This window comes from Salmo trutta, chromosome 3 (genome assembly GCF_901001165.1).
Source record: "Salmo trutta chromosome 3, fSalTru1.1, whole genome shotgun sequence".
NCBI classification, from domain to species: Eukaryota; Metazoa; Chordata; class Actinopteri; order Salmoniformes; family Salmonidae; genus Salmo; species Salmo trutta.
In genome coordinates, this window is record NC_042959.1 from 4,492,273 (window position 1) to 4,513,650 (window position 21,378).

General features: G+C 42.3%; 1 protein-coding gene across 27 annotated transcripts in view; it reads left to right on the forward strand.

The window, feature by feature from the left end:
- The window catches only part of LOC115166721 (neuroblast differentiation-associated protein AHNAK), a 43,033-nt gene extending 21,996 nt beyond the window's left edge, over positions 1 to 21,037 (forward strand). For 2 of the 27 annotated variants that reach the window (XM_029720470.1, XM_029720442.1), the window contains exons 3-10: positions 1,234 to 1,293; positions 1,791 to 1,948; positions 2,171 to 2,400; positions 2,854 to 4,536; positions 4,819 to 6,535; positions 7,010 to 8,391; positions 8,530 to 9,180; positions 9,238 to 21,037. In XM_029720470.1, coding sequence (XP_029576330.1) covers positions 1,792 to 1,948; positions 2,171 to 2,400; positions 2,854 to 4,536; positions 4,819 to 6,535; positions 7,010 to 8,391; positions 8,530 to 9,180; positions 9,238 to 19,617 — 16,200 coding nt within the window. In that variant the 5' untranslated portion in view covers positions 1,234 to 1,293; position 1,791 and the 3' untranslated portion in view covers positions 19,618 to 21,037. The other 25 variants (XM_029720645.1, XM_029720564.1, XM_029720540.1 and 22 more) reach the window with 25 other exon arrangements.
- Positions 21,038 to 21,378: the final 341 nt, after the last annotated feature.

Genomic DNA, 21,378 nt, shown 5'->3' on the forward strand with positions numbered 1-21,378 from the left:
TAAAGTGTATATATATATATATATATATATATATATATATTAAAAAACAAGAGCTTTGGTTTATTTATGTGTGTGTGCATGTGTGCTTGTTTGTGTGTGTGTGTGTGTGTGTGTGTAAAGAATGGCAGCTACAGCCATCATTGTTCTCAGTATCGACATTGGAGGTGTACGCTGCAAGATCAGGCAGCTTTCCTCAGGGCAGGGTGTGGTCTCAGTCCAACTCCAACCAAATTTCCACATCACACCGCACAGGAGAAAGGGAGGGGACCTGAGAGTTGGATTGGTTTTATAGGACAAGGCAGTTACTACTCACCTACCCAGAGTTTTAGCGCCATCTATTGGACATTGCATATATCTTGGCCATTGGATATATCTTGGACATTGCAAATATCTTGTACATTGCACATATCTTGGACATTGCATATATCTTGGACATTGCATATAACTTGGACATTGCATATATCTTGGGCATTGCATATATCTTGGACATTGCATATATCTTGGACATTGCATATATCTTGGACATTGCATATAACTTGGACATTGCATATATCTTGGACATTGCATATATCTTGGAAGTTGCATGTATCTTGGACATTGCATATATCTTGGAATTTGCATGTATCTTGGACATTGCATATATCTTGGAAGTTGCATGTATCTTGGACATTGCATATATCTTGGAAGTTGCATGTATCTTGGACATTGCATATATCTTGGACATTGCATATATCTTGGAAGTTGCATGTATCTTGGACATTGCATATATCTTGGAATTTGCATGTATCTTGGACATTGCATATATCTTGGAAGTTGCATGTATCTTGGACATTGCATATAATAACAGCTTGTTGTAACCATGCAGTGAGTGACAGATAGAACATGGTTTTCGTAAAAACAAATACACATGCAAATATTTACATTTTACATTTACATTTTAGTCATTTAGCAGACGCTCTTATCCAGAGCGACTTACAGTAGTGAATGCATACATTTCATACATTTTTTTTCCTGTGCTGGCCCCCCGTGGGAATTGAACCCACAACCCTGGTGTTGCAAACACCATGCTCTACCAACTGAGCTACAGGGAAGGCTGAATATGTCAGGTGCCTTAACGTTTGTACACATTTTTACAGGGTTTTCATTTTAAAGATGTGAATGGTTTGCTGATGATATGAGAAAGCATGTTCACGAGTCAACAGTACTGATGTTATGTCATGTTTTGTTTTTCAGGAAAACCAAGGCAGAAACAAACCACACCAGAGCATAGACAGAGGACAAGACAAAACAAAGGTATTTTAACCTACTTAGAAATCACCTTAAGACATACTATAGTCTTTGTTTGCATTTTATTTTCTATTTCTTGTGATTTTTCCTCTCTCTCTTTCTCTCTCTCTCTCTGTCTCTCTTTCTCTCTCTCTCTGTCTTTCTCTCCCTCTCTCTCTCTCTATCTCTATCTCTCTCTCTGTCTCTCTCTTTCTCTCTCTTTCTCTATCTCTCTCTCTGTCTCTCTCTTTCTCTCTCTTTCTCTATCTCTCTCTCTGTCTCTCTTTCTCTCTCTTTCTCTCTCTCTTTCTCTCTCTTTCTCTATCTCTATCTCTCTCTCTGTCTCTCTCTTTCTCTATCTCTCTCTCTGTCTCTCTCTTTCTCTCTCTTTCTCTCTCTCTATCTCTCTGTCTCTGTCTCTCTTTCTCTCTCCCCATGTAAAGATCAGCCCATGAACTATGTTAATGTTGTTGGTCTTTGAGATGAAAGCGTTATGTAAATTAAATCTATTATTATTATTAAAGGATGGCTGAGGAGGAGGAAACCAGGGAGGTGCTCTTCTCTGACTGGTCGGGTCCAGAGAAACAGGGAATGACCCTTGAGCAGTCAGGCGAAGGAGAGATCTATGTCAAAGAGGTGAAAATGGAGTCGCCTGCTGGACGCACTGGAAGAGTACACGAGGGTATGTAACGGAGTTAGAATTGCCCTTATGTACAGTATTTATTTTCTATAATACATTAACTTAATTGATTTCTACTGTTATTGAAGCTCCTGATGTCTTATAATTTGCGTAAGTTGATGTACAGTAAGGTTTGATTGATCTACCTTTCTTTTTTTCAAAGTTGATTTTTGACTGACGAATTTTAACATGGTATCAATGTCCTCTTGTGTCTTCCCCTGAAAGGTGATCAAATTGTGGGTGCCACCATCTATTTTGACAACATGAGTTCCAAGGAGACGACGGAACTCCTCAAGACCCTAAACAAACACAAGGTCGGACTGAAACTACAGAACAAGGACAAGTCGCCATGCCGCTCCCCCATGGGCACTCTGTCACCCTGCCGCTCCCCCATGGGAACTCTGACGTATGAAGGGAGGGGAAGGGTTGGAGGCTCCAGCCAAGACATCATCCTGGTATGTAGTTATGTTTACTGTGCAAGCAATGTTAAGTGTATTTACTTGTGTGGTGGTGCGGCAAAGATTGGGATTTTACAGGATTTTAATGAACTTTTCAATGGCTTTTACGTGAACACTAGGGTTGGGGTCAATTCTATTTAACTTCCAGTCAATTCAGAAAGTACACTGGAATTTCAATTCTCTTCAATGGTTTTAAAATTAGGAACATTTAGATTTGTAATTAGAATTAGGTTTACTTTCTGAATTCACTGGAATTGAAATGGAATTGACCTCATCCCTGGTGAACACAGACTTTTGGAATTCAGACTTGTCTCAAATGATCAATACGTCTTCTCAAATAGACTAAATTCCATATCGAATGTTCATACTGTATATTTTCAGCAACAGTATTATTACCTAAATATAATAAATTCATGAATTACTGATTTCACCTTCTTTTGATGAGAACAGAGTGGGGATGATGAAGATTACAAGAGAATATTTTCCAAGAAGATTAAGCCCCGGCTGAAGTCTGAGGATCTGGCGGAGGGCGTGGACGTCCGTACGGAGCGTCACAGCAGCACCAGCACCGACGGCAGCACGACCACCACCATCACCCGTCGCATCACTACCTACACTGTGGACATGCCAGAGGGCGTGGACGAGCAGCTTGATCTAACCAGCCCAGAGTTCAAAGGGCAACGGTACGAGCAGTCAGGAGGGGGCAGCTCGTCTCAAATACGAGTTTTACACGGAAGCGGAAGCCCTTCAGGTATAAGAGGTGGATTGGAAGGGGGTGATTTTGAACTAGGAGGTGATGGTGTTTCTTTCACTGGGCCGGATGTAACTAGCTCCTCTGAGAAGCACTGGAGCACTGGAGGGGTGAAGACCACCACTGTTACAAGGCAGATAGAGGGAGGAGATGGTGGAGCAGCAGGGATCAGATTCAAAGGATCTAGCTTTGGGATGCCTGGGGCGAAGAGTCAGCGAGAGTTTGGCCTCTATAGAGGGGGTGAGCAGGGGGAAGGTAGCTTTCAGGTTTCAGGTGACTCAGCTGACTACCAGGCAGGATCAGTCAATGTCACGGTCCCTGGAAAAACAACAAATATTTCATCCAGCTCCATATCAATGGGTAAAGGGGAGGTGAGAGGAGTAGACGTTCATTTGCCTGGTAGGGGCAGTGCAGACTGGAAGGGTAGGGCCGGAGGTTCAGTACCTGGAATAACCATTAGTGATCAACAGATGAGAGGGCCTGGGAGCACAGGTCTCTCCAGAGGCAACCAGGGTGGGGTTTCCTTACCCAACATGCCAGGCATTGATACAGGCTTGAATGGGGGCAAGATATCAACAGACATAAGAGCACCAACACTTGACATCAATACCTCAGGCATGAAGGAGTCTGGCTCAGTGAAAATGTCTGTAAAAGAAACAACAATGGAAAGCAAACTCAAAGGTGGCATCAAAATGCCATCATTTGGACTGAACACTGGAGGTGCAGACAGCGATGGAGATGTTAAACTACCGAAGGTGAAGGGTAGTGTAGATGTTTCGGTACCCGGGGTAGATGTAGATTTATCAGGCGCATCTATGAATATGAAAGGAGGACAGACGATACGTGGTGTTTCCATCAAAGCACCCAAAGTTAAAGGTTCAGGTGTTGATATAGAAGGTCCAGAAGGCGGTTTCAAGATACCCAAAGAAAAGATATCATCATTTGGAGTCAGAGGAGCCGAACTTGAGGGTCCTGGTGTCGATGTCAACCTACCAAAAACTGACATTGACATCAAAGGTCCCAAAGTAGACATTGAAGGTCCAGATGTTGACATTGAAGGATCAGGAGGATTTAAGATGCCAAAGATGAAGATGCCCTCATTTGGAATCAAAGGATCTAAAGTTGAGGGAGATGTTGATGTCAAACTACCTAAAGGTGACATTGACATCAAGGGACCTAATGTTAACATCAAAGGTCCAGAACTTGACATCAAAGGCCCTGATGGGAAAATCAAGGGTCCAAAATTCAAGATGCCATCAATGTCAGGCCCAAACATCTCAATGCCTGATATGGACATCAATCTGAAAGGTCCAAAGGTGAAGGGAGATGTGGATGTGTCAGTGCCAAAGCTAGAAGGAGACATCAAGGCTCCCAAAGTTGACATTAAAGGTCCATCAATATCAGGACCAAAGAGCTCAATGCCTGATGTGGACTTCAATCTGAAAGGCCCAAAGGTGAAGGGAGATTTGGGTATGTCAGGAGACCTCAAAGCACCCAAAGTAGACATTGAAGGTCCAGATGTTGACATTGAAGGTTCAGGAGGATTTAAGATGCCAAAGATGAAGATGCCCTCATTTGGAATCAAAGGATCTAAATTGGAGGGTCCAGATATTGATGTTAACCTACCAAAAGCTGACATTGACATCAAGGCTCCCAACGTTGACATTAAAGGTCCATCAATATCAGGACCAAAGATCTCAATGCCCGATGTGGACTTCAATCTGAAAGGCCCAAAGGTGAAGGGAGATTTGGGTATGTCAGGAGACCTCAAAGCACCCAAAGTAGACATTGAAGGTCCAGATGTTGACATTGAAGGTTCAGGAGGATTTAAGATGCCAAAGATAAAGATGCCCTCATTTGGAATCAAAGGATCTAAATTGGAGGGAGATGTTGATGTCAAACTACCTAAAGGTGACATTGACATCAAGGGACCTAATGTTAACATCAAAGGTCCAGAACTTGACATCGAAGGCCCTGATGGGAAAATCAAGGGTCCAAAATTCAAGATGCCATCAATGTCAGGCCCAAACATCTCAATGCCTGATATGGACATCAATCTGAAAGGTCCAAAGGTAAAGGGAGATGTGGATGTGTCAGTGCCAAAGCTAGAAGGAGACATCAAGTCTCCCAAAGTTGACATTAAAGGTCCATCAATATCAGGACCAAAGATCTCAATGCCCGATGTGGACTTCAATCTGAAAGGCCCAAAGGTGAAGGGAGATTTGGGTATGTCAGGAGACCTCAAATCACCCAAAGTAGGCATTGAAGGTCCAGATGTTGACATTGAAGGTTCAGGAGGATTTAAGATGCCAAAGATGAAGATGCCCTCATTTGGAATCAAAGGATCTAAATTGGAGGGAGATGTTGATGTCAAACTACCTAAAGGTGACATTGACATCAAGGGACCTAATGTTAACATCAAAGGTCCAGAACTTGACATCGAAGGCCCTGATGGGAAAATCAAGGGTCCAAAATTCAAGATGCCATCAATGTCAGGCCCAAACATCTCAATGCCTGATATGGACATCAATCTGAAAGGTCCAAAGGTGAAGGGAGATGTGGATGTGTCAGTGCCAAAGCTAGAAGGAGACATCAAGGCTCCCAAAGTTGACATTAAAGGTCCATCAATATCAGGACCAAAGATCTCAATGCCCGATGTAGACTTCAATCTTAAAGGCCCAAAGGTGAAGGGAGATTTGGGTATATCAGGAGACCTCAAAGCACCCAAAGTAGGCATTGAAGGTCCAGATGTTGACATTGAAGGTTCAGGAGGATTTAAGATGCCAAAGATGAAGATGCCCTCATTTGGAATCAAAGGATCTAAATTGGAGGGTCCAGATATTGATGTTAACCTACCAAAAGCTGACATTGACATCAAGGCTCCCAACGTTGACATTAAAGGTCCATCAATATCAGGACCAAAGATCTCAATGCCCGATGTGGACTTCAATCTGAAAGGCCCAAAGGTGAAGGGAGATTTGGGTATGTCAGGAGACCTCAAATCACCCAAAGTAGGCATTGAAGATCCAGATGTTGACATTGAAGGTTCAGGAGGATTTAAGATGCCAAAGATGAAGATGCCCTCATTTGGAATCAAAGGATCTAAATTGGAGGGTCCAGATATTGATGTTAACCTACCAAAAGCTGACATTGACATCAAGGCTCCCAACGTTGACATTAAAGGTCCATCAATATCAGGACCAAAGATCTCAATGCCCGATGTGGACTTCAATCTGAAAGGCCCAAAGGTGAAGGGAGATTTGGGTATGTCAGGAGACCTCAAAGCACCCAAAGTAGACATTGAAGGTCCAGATGTTGACATTGAAGGTTCAGGAGGATTTAAGATGCCAAAGATGAAGATGCCCTCATTTGGAATCAAAGGATCTAAATTGGAGGGAGATGTTGATGTCAAACTACCTAAAGGTGACATTGATATCAAGGGACCTAATGTTAACATCAAAGGTCCAGAACTTGACATCGAAGGCCCTGATGGGAAAATCAAGGGTCCAAAATTCAAGATGCCATCAATGTCAGGCCCAAACATCTCAATGCCTGATATGGACATCAATCTGAAAGGTCCAAAGGTAAAGGGAGATGTGGATGTGTCAGTGCCAAAGCTAGAAGGAGACATCAAGGCTCCCAAAGTTGACATTAAAGGTCCATCAATATCAGGACCAAAGATCTCAATGCCCGATGTGGACTTCAATCTGAAAGGCCCAAAGGTGAAGGGAGATTTGGGTATGTCAGGAGACCTCAAAGCACCCAAAGTAGACATTGAAGGTCCAGATGTTGACATTGAAGGTTCAGGAGGATTTAAGATGCCAAAGATGAAGATGCCGTCATTTGGAATCAAAGGATCTAAATTGGAGGGTCCAGATATTGATGTCAACCTACCAAAAGCTGACATTGACATCAAGGCTCCCAAAGTTGACATTAAAGGTCCCTCAATATCAGGACCAAAGATCTCAATGCCCGATGTGGACTTCAATCTGAAAGGCCCAAAGGTGAAGGGAGATTTGGGTATGTCAGGAGACCTCAAAGCACCCAAAGTAGGCATTGAAGGTCCAGATGTTGACATTGAAGGTTCAGGAGGATTTAAGATGCCAAAGATGAAGATGCCCTCATTTGGAATCAAAGGATCTAAATTGGAGGGAGATGTTGATGTCAAACTACCTAAAGGTGACATTGATATCAAGGGACCTAATGTTAACATCAAAGGTCCAGAACTTGACATCGAAGGCCCTGATGGGAAAATCAAGGGTCCAAAATTCAAGATGCCATCAATGTCAGGCCCAAACATATCAATGCCTGATATGGACATCAATCTGAAAGGTCCAAAGGTGAAGGGAGATGTGGATGTGTCAGTGCCAAAGCTAGAAGGAGACATCAAGGCTCCCAAAGTTGACATTAAAGGTCCATCAATATCAGGACCAAAGATCTCAATGCCCGATGTGGACTTCAATCTGAAAGGCCCAAAGGTGAAGGGAGATTTGGGTATGTCAGGAGACCTCAAAGCACCCAAAGTAGACATTGAAGGTCCAGATGTTGACATTGAAGGTTCAGGAGGATTTAAGATGCCAAAGATGAAGATGCCCTCATTTGGAATCAAAGGATCTAAATTGGAGGGTCCAGATATTGATGTCAACCTACCAAAAGCTGACATTGACATCAAGGCTCCCAACGTTGACATTAAAGGTCCATCAATATCAGGACCAAAGATCTCAATGCCCGATGTGGACTTCAATCTGAAAGGCCCAAAGGTGAAGGGAGATTTGGGTATGTCAGGAGACCTCAAAGCACCCAAAGTAGGCATTGAAGGTCCAGATGTTGACATTGAAGGTTCAGGAGGATTTAAGATGCCAAAGATGAAGATGCCCTCATTTGGAATCAAAGGATCTAAATTGGAGGGTCCAGATATTGATGTCAACCTACCAAAAGCTGACATTGACATCAAGGCTCCCAACGTTGACATTAAAGGTCCCTCAATATCAGGACCAAAGATCTCAATGCCCGATGTGGACTTCAATCTGAAAGGCCCAAAGGTGAAGGGAGATTTGGGTATGTCAGGAGACCTCAAAGCACCCAAAGTAGACATTGAAGGTCCAGATGTTGACATTGAAGGTTCAGGAGGATTTAAGATGCCAAAGATGAAGATGCCCTCATTTGGAATCAAAGGATCTAAATTGGAGGGTCCAGATATTGATGTTAACCTACCAAAAGCTGACATTGACATCAAGGCTCCCAACGTTGATATTAAAGGTCCATCAATATCAGGACCAAAGATCTCAATGCCCGATGTGGACTTCAATCTGAAAGGCCCAAAGGTGAAGGGAGATGTGGATGTGTCAGTGCCAAAGCTAGAAGGAGACATCAAGGCTCCCAAAGTTGACATTAAAGGTCCATCAATATCAGGACCAAAGATCTCAATGCCCGATGTGGACTTCAATCTGAAAGGCCCAAAGGTGAAGGGAGATTTGGGTATGTCAGGAGACCTCAAAGCACCCAAAGTACGCATTGAAGGTCCAGATGTTGACATTGAAGGTTCAGGAGGATTTAAGATGCCAAAGATGAAGATGCCCTCATTTGGAATCAAAGGATCTAAATTGGAGGGTCCAGATATTGATGTCAACCTACCAAAAGCTGACATTGACATCAAGGCTCCCAACGTTGACATTAAAGGTCCCTCAATATCAGGACCAAAGATCTCAATGCCCGATGTGGACTTCAATCTGAAAGGCCCAAAGGTGAAGGGAGATTTGGGTATGTCAGGAGACCTCAAAGCACCCAAAGTAGACATTGAAGGTCCAGATGTTGACATTGAAGGTTCAGGAGGATTTAAGATGCCAAAGATGAAGATGCCCTCATTTGGAATCAAAGGATCTAAATTGGAGGGTCCAGATATTGATGTTAACCTACCAAAAGCTGACATTGACATCAAGGCTCCCAACGTTGACATTAAAGGTCCATCAATATCAGGACCAAAGATCTCAATGCCCGATGTGGACTTCAATCTGAAAGGCCCAAAGGTGAAGGGACCAAAGATCTCAATGCCCGATGTGGACTTCAATCTGAAAGGCCCAAAGGTGAAAGGAGATGTGGATGTGTCAGTGCCAAAGCTAGAAGGAGACATCAAGGCTCCCAAAGTTGACATTAAAGGTCCGTCAATATCAGGACCAAAGATCTCAATGCCCGATGTGGACTTCAACCTGAAAGGCCCAAAGGTGAAGGGAGATTTGGGTATGTCAGGAGACCTCAAAGCACCCAAAGTAGACATTGAAGGTCCAGATGTTGACATTGAAGGTTCAGGAGGATTTAAGATGCCAAAGATGAAGATACCCTCATTTGGAATCAAAGGATCTAAATTGGAGGGTCCAGATATTGATGTCAACCTACCAAAAGCTGACATTGACATCAATGCTCCTAAAGTTGACATTAAAGGTCCATCAATATCAGGACCAAAAATATCAATGCCCGATGTAGACTTCAATCTTAAAGGCCCAAAGGTGAAGGGAGATTTGGGTATGTCAGGAGACCTCAAAGCACCCAAAGTAGGCATTGAAGGTCCAGATGTTGACATTGAAGGTTCAGGAGGATTTAAGATGCCAAAGATGAAGATGCCCTCATTTGGAATCAAAGGGTCTAAATTGGAGGGTCCAGATGTTGATGTTAACCTACCAAAAACTGACATTGACATCAAAGTGCCAAAAGTTGACATTGAAGGTCCAGAACTTGACATTGAAGGCCCTGATGGTAAAATCAAAGGTCCGAAATTCAAGATGCCATCAGTGTCAGGACCAAAGATCTCAATGCCTGACATGGACTTCAATCTGAAAGGCCCAAAGATGAAGGGAGATATTGATATGTCAGGAGACTTCAAAGCACCCAAAGTAGACATTGAAGGACCAGATGTTGACATTGAAGGTTCAGGAGGATTTAAGATGCCAAAGATGAAGATGCCCTCATTTGGAATCAAAGGATCTAAATTGGAGGGTCCAGATATTGATGTCAACCTACCAAAAGCTGACATTGACATCAAGGCTCCTAAAGTTGATATTAAAGTTCCATCAATATCAGGACCAAAGATCTCAATGCCCGATGTGGACTTTAATATAAAAGGGCCGAAGCTGAAGGGAGAGGTGGACGTGTCATTGCCAAAGATCAAAGGAGACCTCAAAGCACCCAAAGTAGACATTGAAGGACCAGATGTTGACATTGAAGGTTCAGGTGGAATTAAAATGCCAAAGATGAAGATGCCGTCTATGTCTGGCCCCAAATTGTCAATGCCTGATGTTGATTTCAGTGTCAAAGGGCCAAAGTTCAAAGGGGGAGTTGAGGGAGCAATGAGTACACCCAAAGCTGAATTTGATGGATTGGATATCTCAGTAGAGAGTCCTGACATTGCACCAAAGAAGTCTAAGTTCAAAATGCCAAAGTTTGGATTCAAAGGGCCCAAAGTCAAGTCTCCTGAGGTTGATGTAAAGCTAGCAAAAGCCGATATCAATATCAAAGCACCGAAAGGTAGTCTTCCAGACCTTGACCTTGATATTGGGGCTACCAGCCCTAAAGTCAAAGGATCCAAATTCAAAATGCCTAAATTTGGATTCAAAAGCCCGAAGATAGAGATACCAGATGTAGATATTAACCTTCCTAAAGCTGACATTGACTTCAAGGGACCCAGTGTCGATATTAAAGGTCCTCATATTGACATTGAAAGTCCTGATGTCAAAATCAAGGGCCCAAAAAACAAGATGCCAACAATATCAGGACCAAAGGTCTCCATGCCTGATGTGGATTTCAATCTAAAAGGTACAAAGATGAAAGGAGATATCAATATACCAGTCCCCAAGATCGAAGGAGACATCAAAGGTCCAAACCTAGACATTGAAGGTCCAGATGGTAAAATCAAAGGGCCAAAATTCAAGATGCCATCTATTTCAGGACCAAACATCTCAATGCCTGACATGGACTTCAACCTGAAAGGTCCAAAGGTGAAGGGAGATTTTGATGTGTCAGGAGACCTCAAAGCACCCAAAGTAGGCATTGAGGGTCCAGATGTTGACATTGAAGGTTCAGGAGGATTTAAGATGCCAAAGATGAAGATGCCCTCATTTGGATTCAAAGGACCCAGAGTTGAAGGAGATTTTGATGTCAATCTACCTAAAGGCGACATTGATATTGAAGGTCCAGAAATTGACATTGAAGGTCCAGATGGTAAAATCAAAGGATCGAAATTCAAGATGCCATCAATATCTGGACCAAAGCTCTCTATGCCTGATGTGGACTTCAACCTGAAAGGTTCAAAGGTGAAAGGAGATGTCAATGTTCCAGTCCCCAAGATTGAAGGAGACATCAAAGGTCCAAACCTAGACATTGAAGGTCCAGAAGGTAAAATCAAAGGGCCAAAATTCAAGATGCCATCAATATCAGGACCAAACATCTCAATGCCTGACATGGACTTCAACCTAAAAGGTCCAAAGGTGAAGGGAGATTTTGATATGTCAGGAGACCTCAAAGCACCCAAAGTAGACGTTGAAGGTCCAGATGTTGACATTGAAGGTTCAGGAGGATTTAAGATGCCAAAGATGAAGATGCCTTCGTTTGGATTCAAAGGACCCAAACTTGAGGGTCCAGATATTGATGTCAACCTACCTAAAGCTGACATTGACATCAAGGCTCCCAAAATTGATATTAAAGGTTCGGAACTTGACATTGAAGGTCCAGATGGTAAAATCAAAGGGCCGAAATTCAAGATGCCATCCATATCAGGCCCAAACATCTCAATGCCTGACATGGACTTCAACCTGAAAGGTCCAAAGGTGAAGGGAGATTTGGATATGTCAGGAAACCTCAAAGCACCGAAAGTAGACATTGAAGGTCCAGATGTTGACATTGAAGGTTCAGGAGGATTTAAGATGCCAAAGATGAAGATGCCCTCATTTGGATTCAAAGGACCAAAAGTTGAGGGAGATTTTGACGTCAATCTACCTAAAGGCGACATTGACATTGAAGGTCCAGAAATTGACATTGAAGGTCCAGATGGTAAAATCAAAGGGCCAAAATTCAAGATGCCATCAATATCTGGACCAAAGATCTCTATGCCTGATGTGGACTTCAACCTGAAAGGTCCAAAGGTGAAAGGAGATGTCAATGTTTCAGTCCCTAAGATTGAAGGAGACATCAAAGGTCCAAACCTAGACATTGAAGGTCCAGATGGTAAAATCAAAGGGCCGAAATTCAAGATGCCATCCTTATCAGGCCCAAACATCTCAATGCCTGACATGGACTTCAACCTGAAAGGCCCAAAGGTGAAAGGAGATTTTGATATGTCAGGAGACCTCAAAGCACCCAAAGTAGACATTGAAGGTCCAGATGTTGACATTGAAGGTTCAGGAGGATTTAAGATGCCAAAGATGAAGATGCCCTCATTTGGATTCAAAGGACCCAAATTTGAGGGTCCAGATATTGATGTCAACCTACCTAAAGCTGACATTGACATCAAGGCTCCCAAAATTGATATTAAAGGTCCAGAACTTGACATTGAAGGTCCAGATGGTAAAATCAAAGGGTCGAAATTCAAGATGCCAACCATATCAGGCCCAAACATCTCAATGCCTGACATGGACTTCAACCTGAAAGGTCCAAAGGTGAAGGGAGATTTGGATATGTCAGGAAACCTCAAAGCACCGAAAGTAGACATTGAAGGTCCAGATGTTGACATTGAAGGTTCAGGAGGATTTAAGATGCCAAAGATGAAGATGCCCTCATTTGGATTCAAAGGACCAAAAGTTGAGGGAGATTTTGACGTCAATCTACCTAAAGGCGACATTGACATTGAAGGTCCAGAAATTGACATTGAAGGTCCAGATGGTAAAATCAAAGGGCCAAAATTCAAGATGCCATCAATATCTGGACCAAAGATCTCTATGCCTGATGTGGACTTCAACCTGAAAGGTCCAAAGGTGAAAGGAGATGTCAATGTTTCAGTCCCCAAGATTGAAGGAGACATCAAAGGTCCAAACCTAGACATTGAAGGTCCAGATGGTAAAATCAAAGGGCCAAAATTCAAGATGCCATCAATATCAGGACCAAACATCTCAATGCCTGACATGGATTTCAACCTGAAAGGTCCAAAGGTGAAGGGAGATTTTGATATGTCAGGAGACCTCAAAGCACCCAAAGTAGGCGTTGAAGGTCCAGATGTTGACATTGAAGGTTCAGGAGGATTTAAGATGCCAAAGATGAAGATGCCTTCGTTTGGATTCAAAGGACCCAAACTTGAGGGTCCAGATATTGATGTCAACCTACCTAAAGCTGACATTGACATCAAGGCTCCCAAAATTGATATTAAAGGTCCAGAACTTGACATTGAAGGTCCAGATGGTAAAATCAAAGGGTCGAAATTCAAGATGCCAACCATATCAGGCCCAAACATCTCAATGCCTGACATGGACTTCAACCTGAAAGGTCCAAAGGTGAAGGGAGATTTGGATATGTCAGGAAACCTCAAAGCACCGAAAGTAGACATTGAAGGTCCAGATGTTGACATTGAAGGTTCAGGAGGATTTAAGATGCCAAAGATGAAGATGCCCTCATTTGGATTCAAAGGACCAAAAGTTGAGGGAGATTTTGACGTCAATCTACCTAAAGGCGACATTGACATTGAAGGTCCAGAAATTGACATTGAAGGTCCAGATGGTAAAATCAAAGGGCCAAAATTCAAGATGCCATCAATATCTGGACCAAAGATCTCTATGCCTGATGTGGACTTCAACCTGAAAGGTCCAAAGGTGAAAGGAGATGTCAATGTTTCAGTCCCTAAGATTGAAGGAGACATCAAAGGTCCAAACCTAGACATTGAAGGTCCAGATGGTAAAATCAAAGGGCCGAAATTCAAGATGCCATCCTTATCAGGCCCAAACATCTCAATGCCTGACATGGACTTCAACCTGAAAGGCCCAAAGGTGAAAGGAGATTTTGATATGTCAGGAGACCTCAAAGCACCCAAAGTAGACATTGAAGGTCCAGATGTTGACATTGAAGGTTCAGGAGGATTTAAGATGCCAAAGATGAAGATGCCCTCATTTGGATTCAAAGGACCAAAAGTTGAGGGTCCAGATATTGATGTCAACCTACCTAAAGCTGACATTGACATCAAGGCTCCCAAAATTGATATTAAAGGTCCAGAACTTGACATTGAAGGTCCAGATGGTAAAATCAAAGGGTCGAAATTCAAGATGCCAACCATATCAGGCCCAAACATCTCAATGCCTGACATGGACTTCAACCTGAAAGGTCCAAAGGTGAAGGGAGATTTGGATATGTCAGGAAACCTCAAAGCACCGAAAGTAGACATTGAAGGTCCAGATGTTGACATTGAAGGTTCAGGAGGATTTAAGATGCCAAAGATGAAGATGCCCTCATTTGGATTCAAAGGACCAAAAGTTGAGGGAGATTTTGACGTCAATCTACCTAAAGGCGACATTGACATTGAAGGTCCAGAAATTGACATTGAAGGTCCAGATGGTAAAATCAAAGGGCCAAAATTCAAGATGCCATCAATATCTGGACCAAAGATCTCTATGCCTGATGTGGACTTCAACCTGAAAGGTCCAAAGGTGAAAGGAGATGTCAATGTTTCAGTCCCCAAGATTGAAGGAGACATCAAAGGTCCAAACCTAGACATTGAAGGTCCTGATGGTAAAATCAAAGGGCCAAAATTCAAGATGCCATCAATATCAGGACCAAACATCTCAATGCCTGACATGGATTTCAACCTGAAAGGTCCAAAGGTGAAGGGAGATTTTGATATGTCAGGAGACCTCAAAGCACCCAAAGTAGGCGTTGAAGGTCCAGATGTTGACATTGAAGGTTCAGGAGGATTTAAGATGCCAAAGATGAAGATGCCTTCGTTTGGATTCAAAGGACCCAAACTTGAGGGTCCAGATATTGATGTCAACCTACCTAAAGCTGACATTGACATCAAGGCTCCCAAAATTGATATTAAAGGTCCAGAACTTGACATTGAAGGTCCAGATGGTAAAATCAAAGGGTCGAAATTCAAGATGCCAACCATATCAGGCCCAAACATCTCAATGCCTGACATGGACTTCAACCTGAAAGGTCCAAAGGTGAAGGGAGATTTGGATATGTCAGGAAACCTCAAAGCACCGAAAGTAGACATTGAAGGTCCAGATGTTGACATTGAAGGTTCAGGAGGATTTAAGATGCCAAAGATGAAGATGCCCTCATTTGGATTCAAAGGACCAAAAGTTGAGGGAGATTTTGACGTCAATCTACCTAAAGGCAACATTGACATTGAAGGTCCAGAAATTGACATTGAAGGTCTAGATGGTAAAATCAAAGGGCCAAAATTCAAGATGCCATCAATATCTGGACCAAAGATCTCTATGCCTGATGTGGACTTCAACCTGAAAGGTCCAAAGGTGAAAGGAGATGTCAATGTTTCAGTCCCCAAGATTGAAGGAGACATCAAAGGTCCAAAGCTAGACATTGAAGGTCCAGATGGTAAAATCAAAGGGTCGAAATTCAAGATGCCATCAGTATCAGGACCAAACATCTCAATGCCTGACATGGATTTCAACCTGAAAGGTCCAAAGGTGAAGGGAGATTTTGATATGTCAGGAGATCTCAAAGCACCCAAAGTAGGCGTTGAAGGTCCAGATGTTGACATTGAAGGTTCAGGAGGATTTAAGATGCCAAAGATGAAGATGCCTTCGTTTGGATTCAAAGGACCCAAACTTGAGGGTCCAGATATTGATGTCAACCTACCTAAAGCTGACATTGACATCAAGGCTCCCAAAATTGATATTAAAGGTCCAAAACTTGACATTGAAGGTCCAGATGGTAAAATCAAAGGGCCGAAATTCAAGATGCCATCCATATCAGGCCCAAACATCTCAATGCCTGACATGGACTTCAACCTGAAAGGTCCAAAGGTGAAAGGAGATTTTGATATGTCAGGAGACCTCAAAGCACCCAAAGTAGACATTGAAGGTCCAGATGTTGACATTGAAGGTTCAGGAGGATTTAAGATGCCAAAGATGAAGATGCCCTCATTTGGATTCAAAGGACCCAAAGTTGAGGGAGATTTTGATGTCAAACTACCTAAAGGCGACATTGACATTGAAGGTCCAGAAATTGACATTGAAGGTCCAGATGGTAAAATCAAAGGGCCAAAATTCAAGATGCCATCAATGTCTGGACCAAAGATGTCTATGCCTGATGTGGACTTCAACCTGAAAGGTCCAAAGGTGAAAGGAGATGTCAATGTTTCAGTCCCCAAGATTGAAGGAGACATCAAAGGTCCAAACCTAGACATTGAAGGTCCAGATGGTAAAATCAAAGGGCCGAAATTCAAGATGCCATCCATATCAGGCCCAAACATCTCAATGCCTGACATGGACTTCAACCTGAAAGGTCCAAAGGTGAAAGGAGATTTTGATATGTCAGGAGACCTCAAAGCACCCAAAGTCGGCATTGAAGGTCCAGATGTTGACATTGAAGGTTCAGGAGGATTTAAGATGCCAAAGATGAAAATGCCTTCGTTTGGATTTAAAGGACCCAATCTTGAGGGTCCAGATATTGATGTCAACCTACCTAAAGCTAACATTGACATCAAGGCTCCCAAAATTGATATTAAAGGTCCAAAACTAGACATTGAAGGTCCAGATGGTAAAATCAAAGGGCCGAAATTCAAGATGCCATCCATATCAGGCCCAAACATCTCAATGCCTGACATGGACTTCAACCTGAAAGGTCCAAAGGTGAAAGGAGATTTGGATATGTCAGGAAACCTCAAAGCACCGAAAGTAGACATTGAAGGTCCAGATGTTGACATTGAAGGTTCAGGAGGATTTAAGATGCCAAAGATGAAGATGCCCTCATTTGGATTCAAAGGACCAAAAGTTGAGGGAGATTTTGACGTCAATCTACCTAAAGGCAACATTGACATTGAAGGTCCAGAAATTGACATTGAAGGTCCAGATAGTAAAATCAAAGGGCCGAAATTCAAGATGCCATCAATGTCTGGACCAAAGATGTCTATGCCTGATGTGGACTTCAACCTGAAAGGTCCAAAGGTGAAAGGAGATGTCAATGTTTCAGTCCCCAAGATTGAAGGAGACATCAAAGGTCCAAACCTAGACATTGAAGGTCCAGATGGTAAAATCAAAGGGCCGAAATTCAAGATGCCATCCATATCTGGACCAAACATCTCAATGCCTGACATGGACTTCAACCTGAAAGGTCCAAAGGTGAAAGGAGATTTTGATATGTCAGGAGACCTCAAAGCACCCAAAGTAGGCATTGAAGGTCCAGATGTTGACATTGAAGGTTCAGGAGGATTTAAGATGCCAAAGATGAAGATGCCTTCGTTTGGATTTAAAGGACCCAATCTTGAGGGTCCAGATATTGATGTCAACCTACCTAAAGCTGACATTGACATCAAGGCTCCCAAAATTGATATTAAAGGTCCAAATCTTGACATTGAAGGTCCAGATGGTAAAATCAAAGGTTCGAAATTCAAGATGCCAACCATATCAGGCCCAAACATCTCAATGCCTGACATGGACTTCAACCTGAAAGGTCCAAAGGTGAAAGGAGATTTTGATGTGTCAGGAGACCTCAAAGCACCCAAAGTAGACATTGAAGGTCCAGATGTTGACATTGAAGGTTCAGGAGGATTTAAGATGCCAAAGATGAAAATGCCCTCATTCGGAATCAAAGGACCTAAACTGGAAGGTGCGGATGTTGATCTTAACCTACCCAAAGCTGATATTGACATCAAGGGACCGAGTTTTGACATTTCACGTCCAGATCTCAACATCAGAGGCCCTGATGCAAAGTTGTCCGGTGGATCCCTTGATATGGGAAGTCCCAGTTTCAGTATTGACAAACCAGATGTCAAGTTTCCAAAGTTCAAAGGTCCCACGTTTGGTATTAGGTCACCTGAAGTTGAAGGGCCTGAACTGAATATTTCTCACGGAAAGATGGATGTGAAGGCACCTGTGGTTGACCTTAACCTAGGGGATGCAAATATCAAAGGAACTAAATTCAAGGCACCAAAGATCCATATGGGAGGCAAGAGCCCCAAATTAGATGTTAATTTGCCAGAGGGTGACAGTAGTCTAGAAGCCCCTGATGTTGACATTCATGTCAAAGGAAAGAAAGGTAAATTTAAACTACCCAAAATCAAAGGGAAAGCAAAGAAAGCTGATGTAGATATTGACCTTGAAACATCAGGTGTAGATTTAGATGTTGACTCTCCTGAGCTTCACCTGAAAGGAGCAAAAGTAAAGAAACCCTTCTTTGGAAAACTTCATTTCCCGGATGTGGAATTTGATGTAAAATCTCCCAAAGTTAAAGGCGATGGCTCTCTGTCTGGTGGCTTGTCATCTGGGAGTCTACAAGCCAATATTGAAGCACCAGATCTAAATGTGCAAGTCCCAGATGTAAAAACTAAGTCTAACATAAAATTTCCAGGGATGAAAATCAGAGGGCCCCAGGTAAATGTACCTGATGTCGATGTAAATGTGAACAGGAAAAATCTGAAAGGAGAGGCAAGCCTTTCAGGAGATTTAAAAGGTCCTAAAATTGATATTGGAGGAGGGGGAGGAGGAGTAGATGTAGACTCAAATGTTTCAGGATACAGTGGACTACATTTCCCAGAGGGACATGTGTCATTCCCCAAAATCAATGTTCCAAAGTACCATGGACCAGAGATGGGAGAAGATGTTGATGCAGGAGCAAGAGCAGGAGCAGGGGCAGCAGTGCGGGGTGGAAAGATTGATGTGCAGGCTCCTTCGGTTAGTGGTAGTTCTCCGAGCCTGGAGCTGCACAGTGGTGAGAAAGTAAAGGTCAAGATGCCAAGGTTCGGTTTTGGCAAGTCAAAAGCAAAGGGAGGTAGTGCAGCGGATCTTAGCTTCCAGGGGCCGGACGCAGAACTTGGAGCCGGTGGTAGTGGTGGCGTTAAGGGCTCCAAAGAGTTGAGTTTAAGTCATGGGGAGTTAGTAAGTGGCAAGTTGTCTGTAGAAAGAGGATCTGGGCATAGTGTGTCCCCTAAGAGCAAGTCAGCCTCACTGGATCTTTTTAAGAAATCAAGGCATCGGTCTTCCTCTGTGGCGAGTGACGAGGGAGATCTGGCTGTGTCTTCTCCCTCAAGTCACTTAAGTGCTGAGGGTGGCGACATCTCTGTAGATGTTGGGGGGGCCAAGGTGAAAGGAAAGAAGTTAAAGTTTGGCACCTTTGGTGGTTTTGGCTCAAAGTCAAAGGGCTCATATGAAGTGCGTCTGGGTGAAGATAGTGAAGAGAGAGTTGAGGTAAGTGGAGGTGTATCTCTCCCCTCTAAAAAGTCTAGAATCTCTTCATCCTCCAGCAGCGACAGTGGGTCTAGAGGTGGTTTCCGTTTCCCAAAACTCGAGTTGTCTGTGTCACCAAAGAAATGATGAATTGTGAGGCTAATTATAAACTACTACCCAATTGTCTGTTCCATGTACACAACACCCCTATCTGCTCAAGTTTTTAAAACTTGACAGATGAGTTCACATCTCATCTCAATGTAACAATACATGTGTGTTATTCCCTTTGGACTTTCTCCACACATTTTACTTATTACATATGGGGTAGATGACATTGTTCAGACTACAATTTAACTGTAAATAAGATGAATCTGTATTGTAATATTAAGTATTGTCTTTTGTACATAGTCAAAATTTATTGAACTTATTACCATCTCACCAAATTCATACCAATAGTGCCTCACATGTTTAGTCCAAGTGTTGCATTGCATTCTTTTAAAATGCATTTAGTTAAGATTAGGTGTGGTATTTTTGTATCCAGGGGGTCTATTGCACAAACATAGTTTAGATTCAATTGTTATTTTGAAGAAAAGTATGTTTATATACAGGCAACAACTACTTTTCGTTTTTATGTATGAAATAATTTACATTTGTTTTGAAGCTTTGGATATATAATCGTTGCAGAAGCATATTTACTCAACATAGAGCAGGGCCCTGTATAACATTCTATCAAGAGTGACAATGCTATTAGAGACCATAATTGAAAATAAAAGCAATGTTTATGTAAACTATAAACTCTATTAACAGCTGTTTTTAATCTTTGAGAGAGAGAATGTACTTTTTTTTCCTTTTTACATCCATTTGATTACTACAATTTGTCCCTTTTCGCTTCAACGCCTTTAATTTGAATTCTACTCAAATGGCAAAGTGGTCGAAATTGAAAGATAGTACAGCGTATGCTGAAGAATCCATTTGTATTTTTTATTTTTTTAAATTATTTTACAATCAAGAGATGTAATGTAAAGAAACAGAATAACAGAAGCAAATCGTGTTTTTAATGAAGACATTGTATTACATTCAGGAGGATCACTCTCTCTCTCAATGTCTCTCTCTTTCTCTCCCTCACTGTCTCACTCTTTCTCTCCCTCACTGTCTCACTCTTTCTCTCCCTCACTGTCTCACTCTTTCTCTCCCTCACTGTCTCACTCTTTCTGTCTCTCACTGTCTCACTCTTTCTCTCCCTCACTGTCTCACTCTTTCTCTCCCTCACTGTCTCACTCTTTCTCTCCCTCACTGTCTCACTCTTTCTCTCTCTCACTGTCTCACTTAATGCAAGTCTCTGGTGTTTGGTTATACTAAAGAAAATATATGACTATCATGAATAAGAGTCATGCTGTATTTTTTTTTGCACCTTTTATAGGTAAACAAATATCTGCAATGTTAATAACAGAGAACGAAAGCTGAAAATGTCCTCACTTTTATTTGATGGAGTTGGAGTTTTGAATACTATTTGGATCTATTGTGTTTCATTCTGCAAAATAAATCTAATAAACGGTTAAGATACCAATTGTCCCTGATTTATTTCATAACATCGTCTTCATCATCCTCGCCCCATACTTACCAATGATATTACACAACCTAATGTGTTTAGACATACAGCAAATATACAACATGGACTATCCCACATGAAGGACTAAGCTGTCAGGAAATCACACTGAGGGTCTTTAGGTTACTGGGGTGCATTCAGCCACACCCCGTGGGGCTTGGTCAAAAGTAGTACACTTTATAGGGAATAGGGATCCTATTGGGGCCTTTGAGAGGGTCTGTATGGAAAGAGCATGATCCATGGTGATAACTTAACGCTGAAAATGTTAACATTATTAATATGTGGCAAAGAGGAGTATGCAA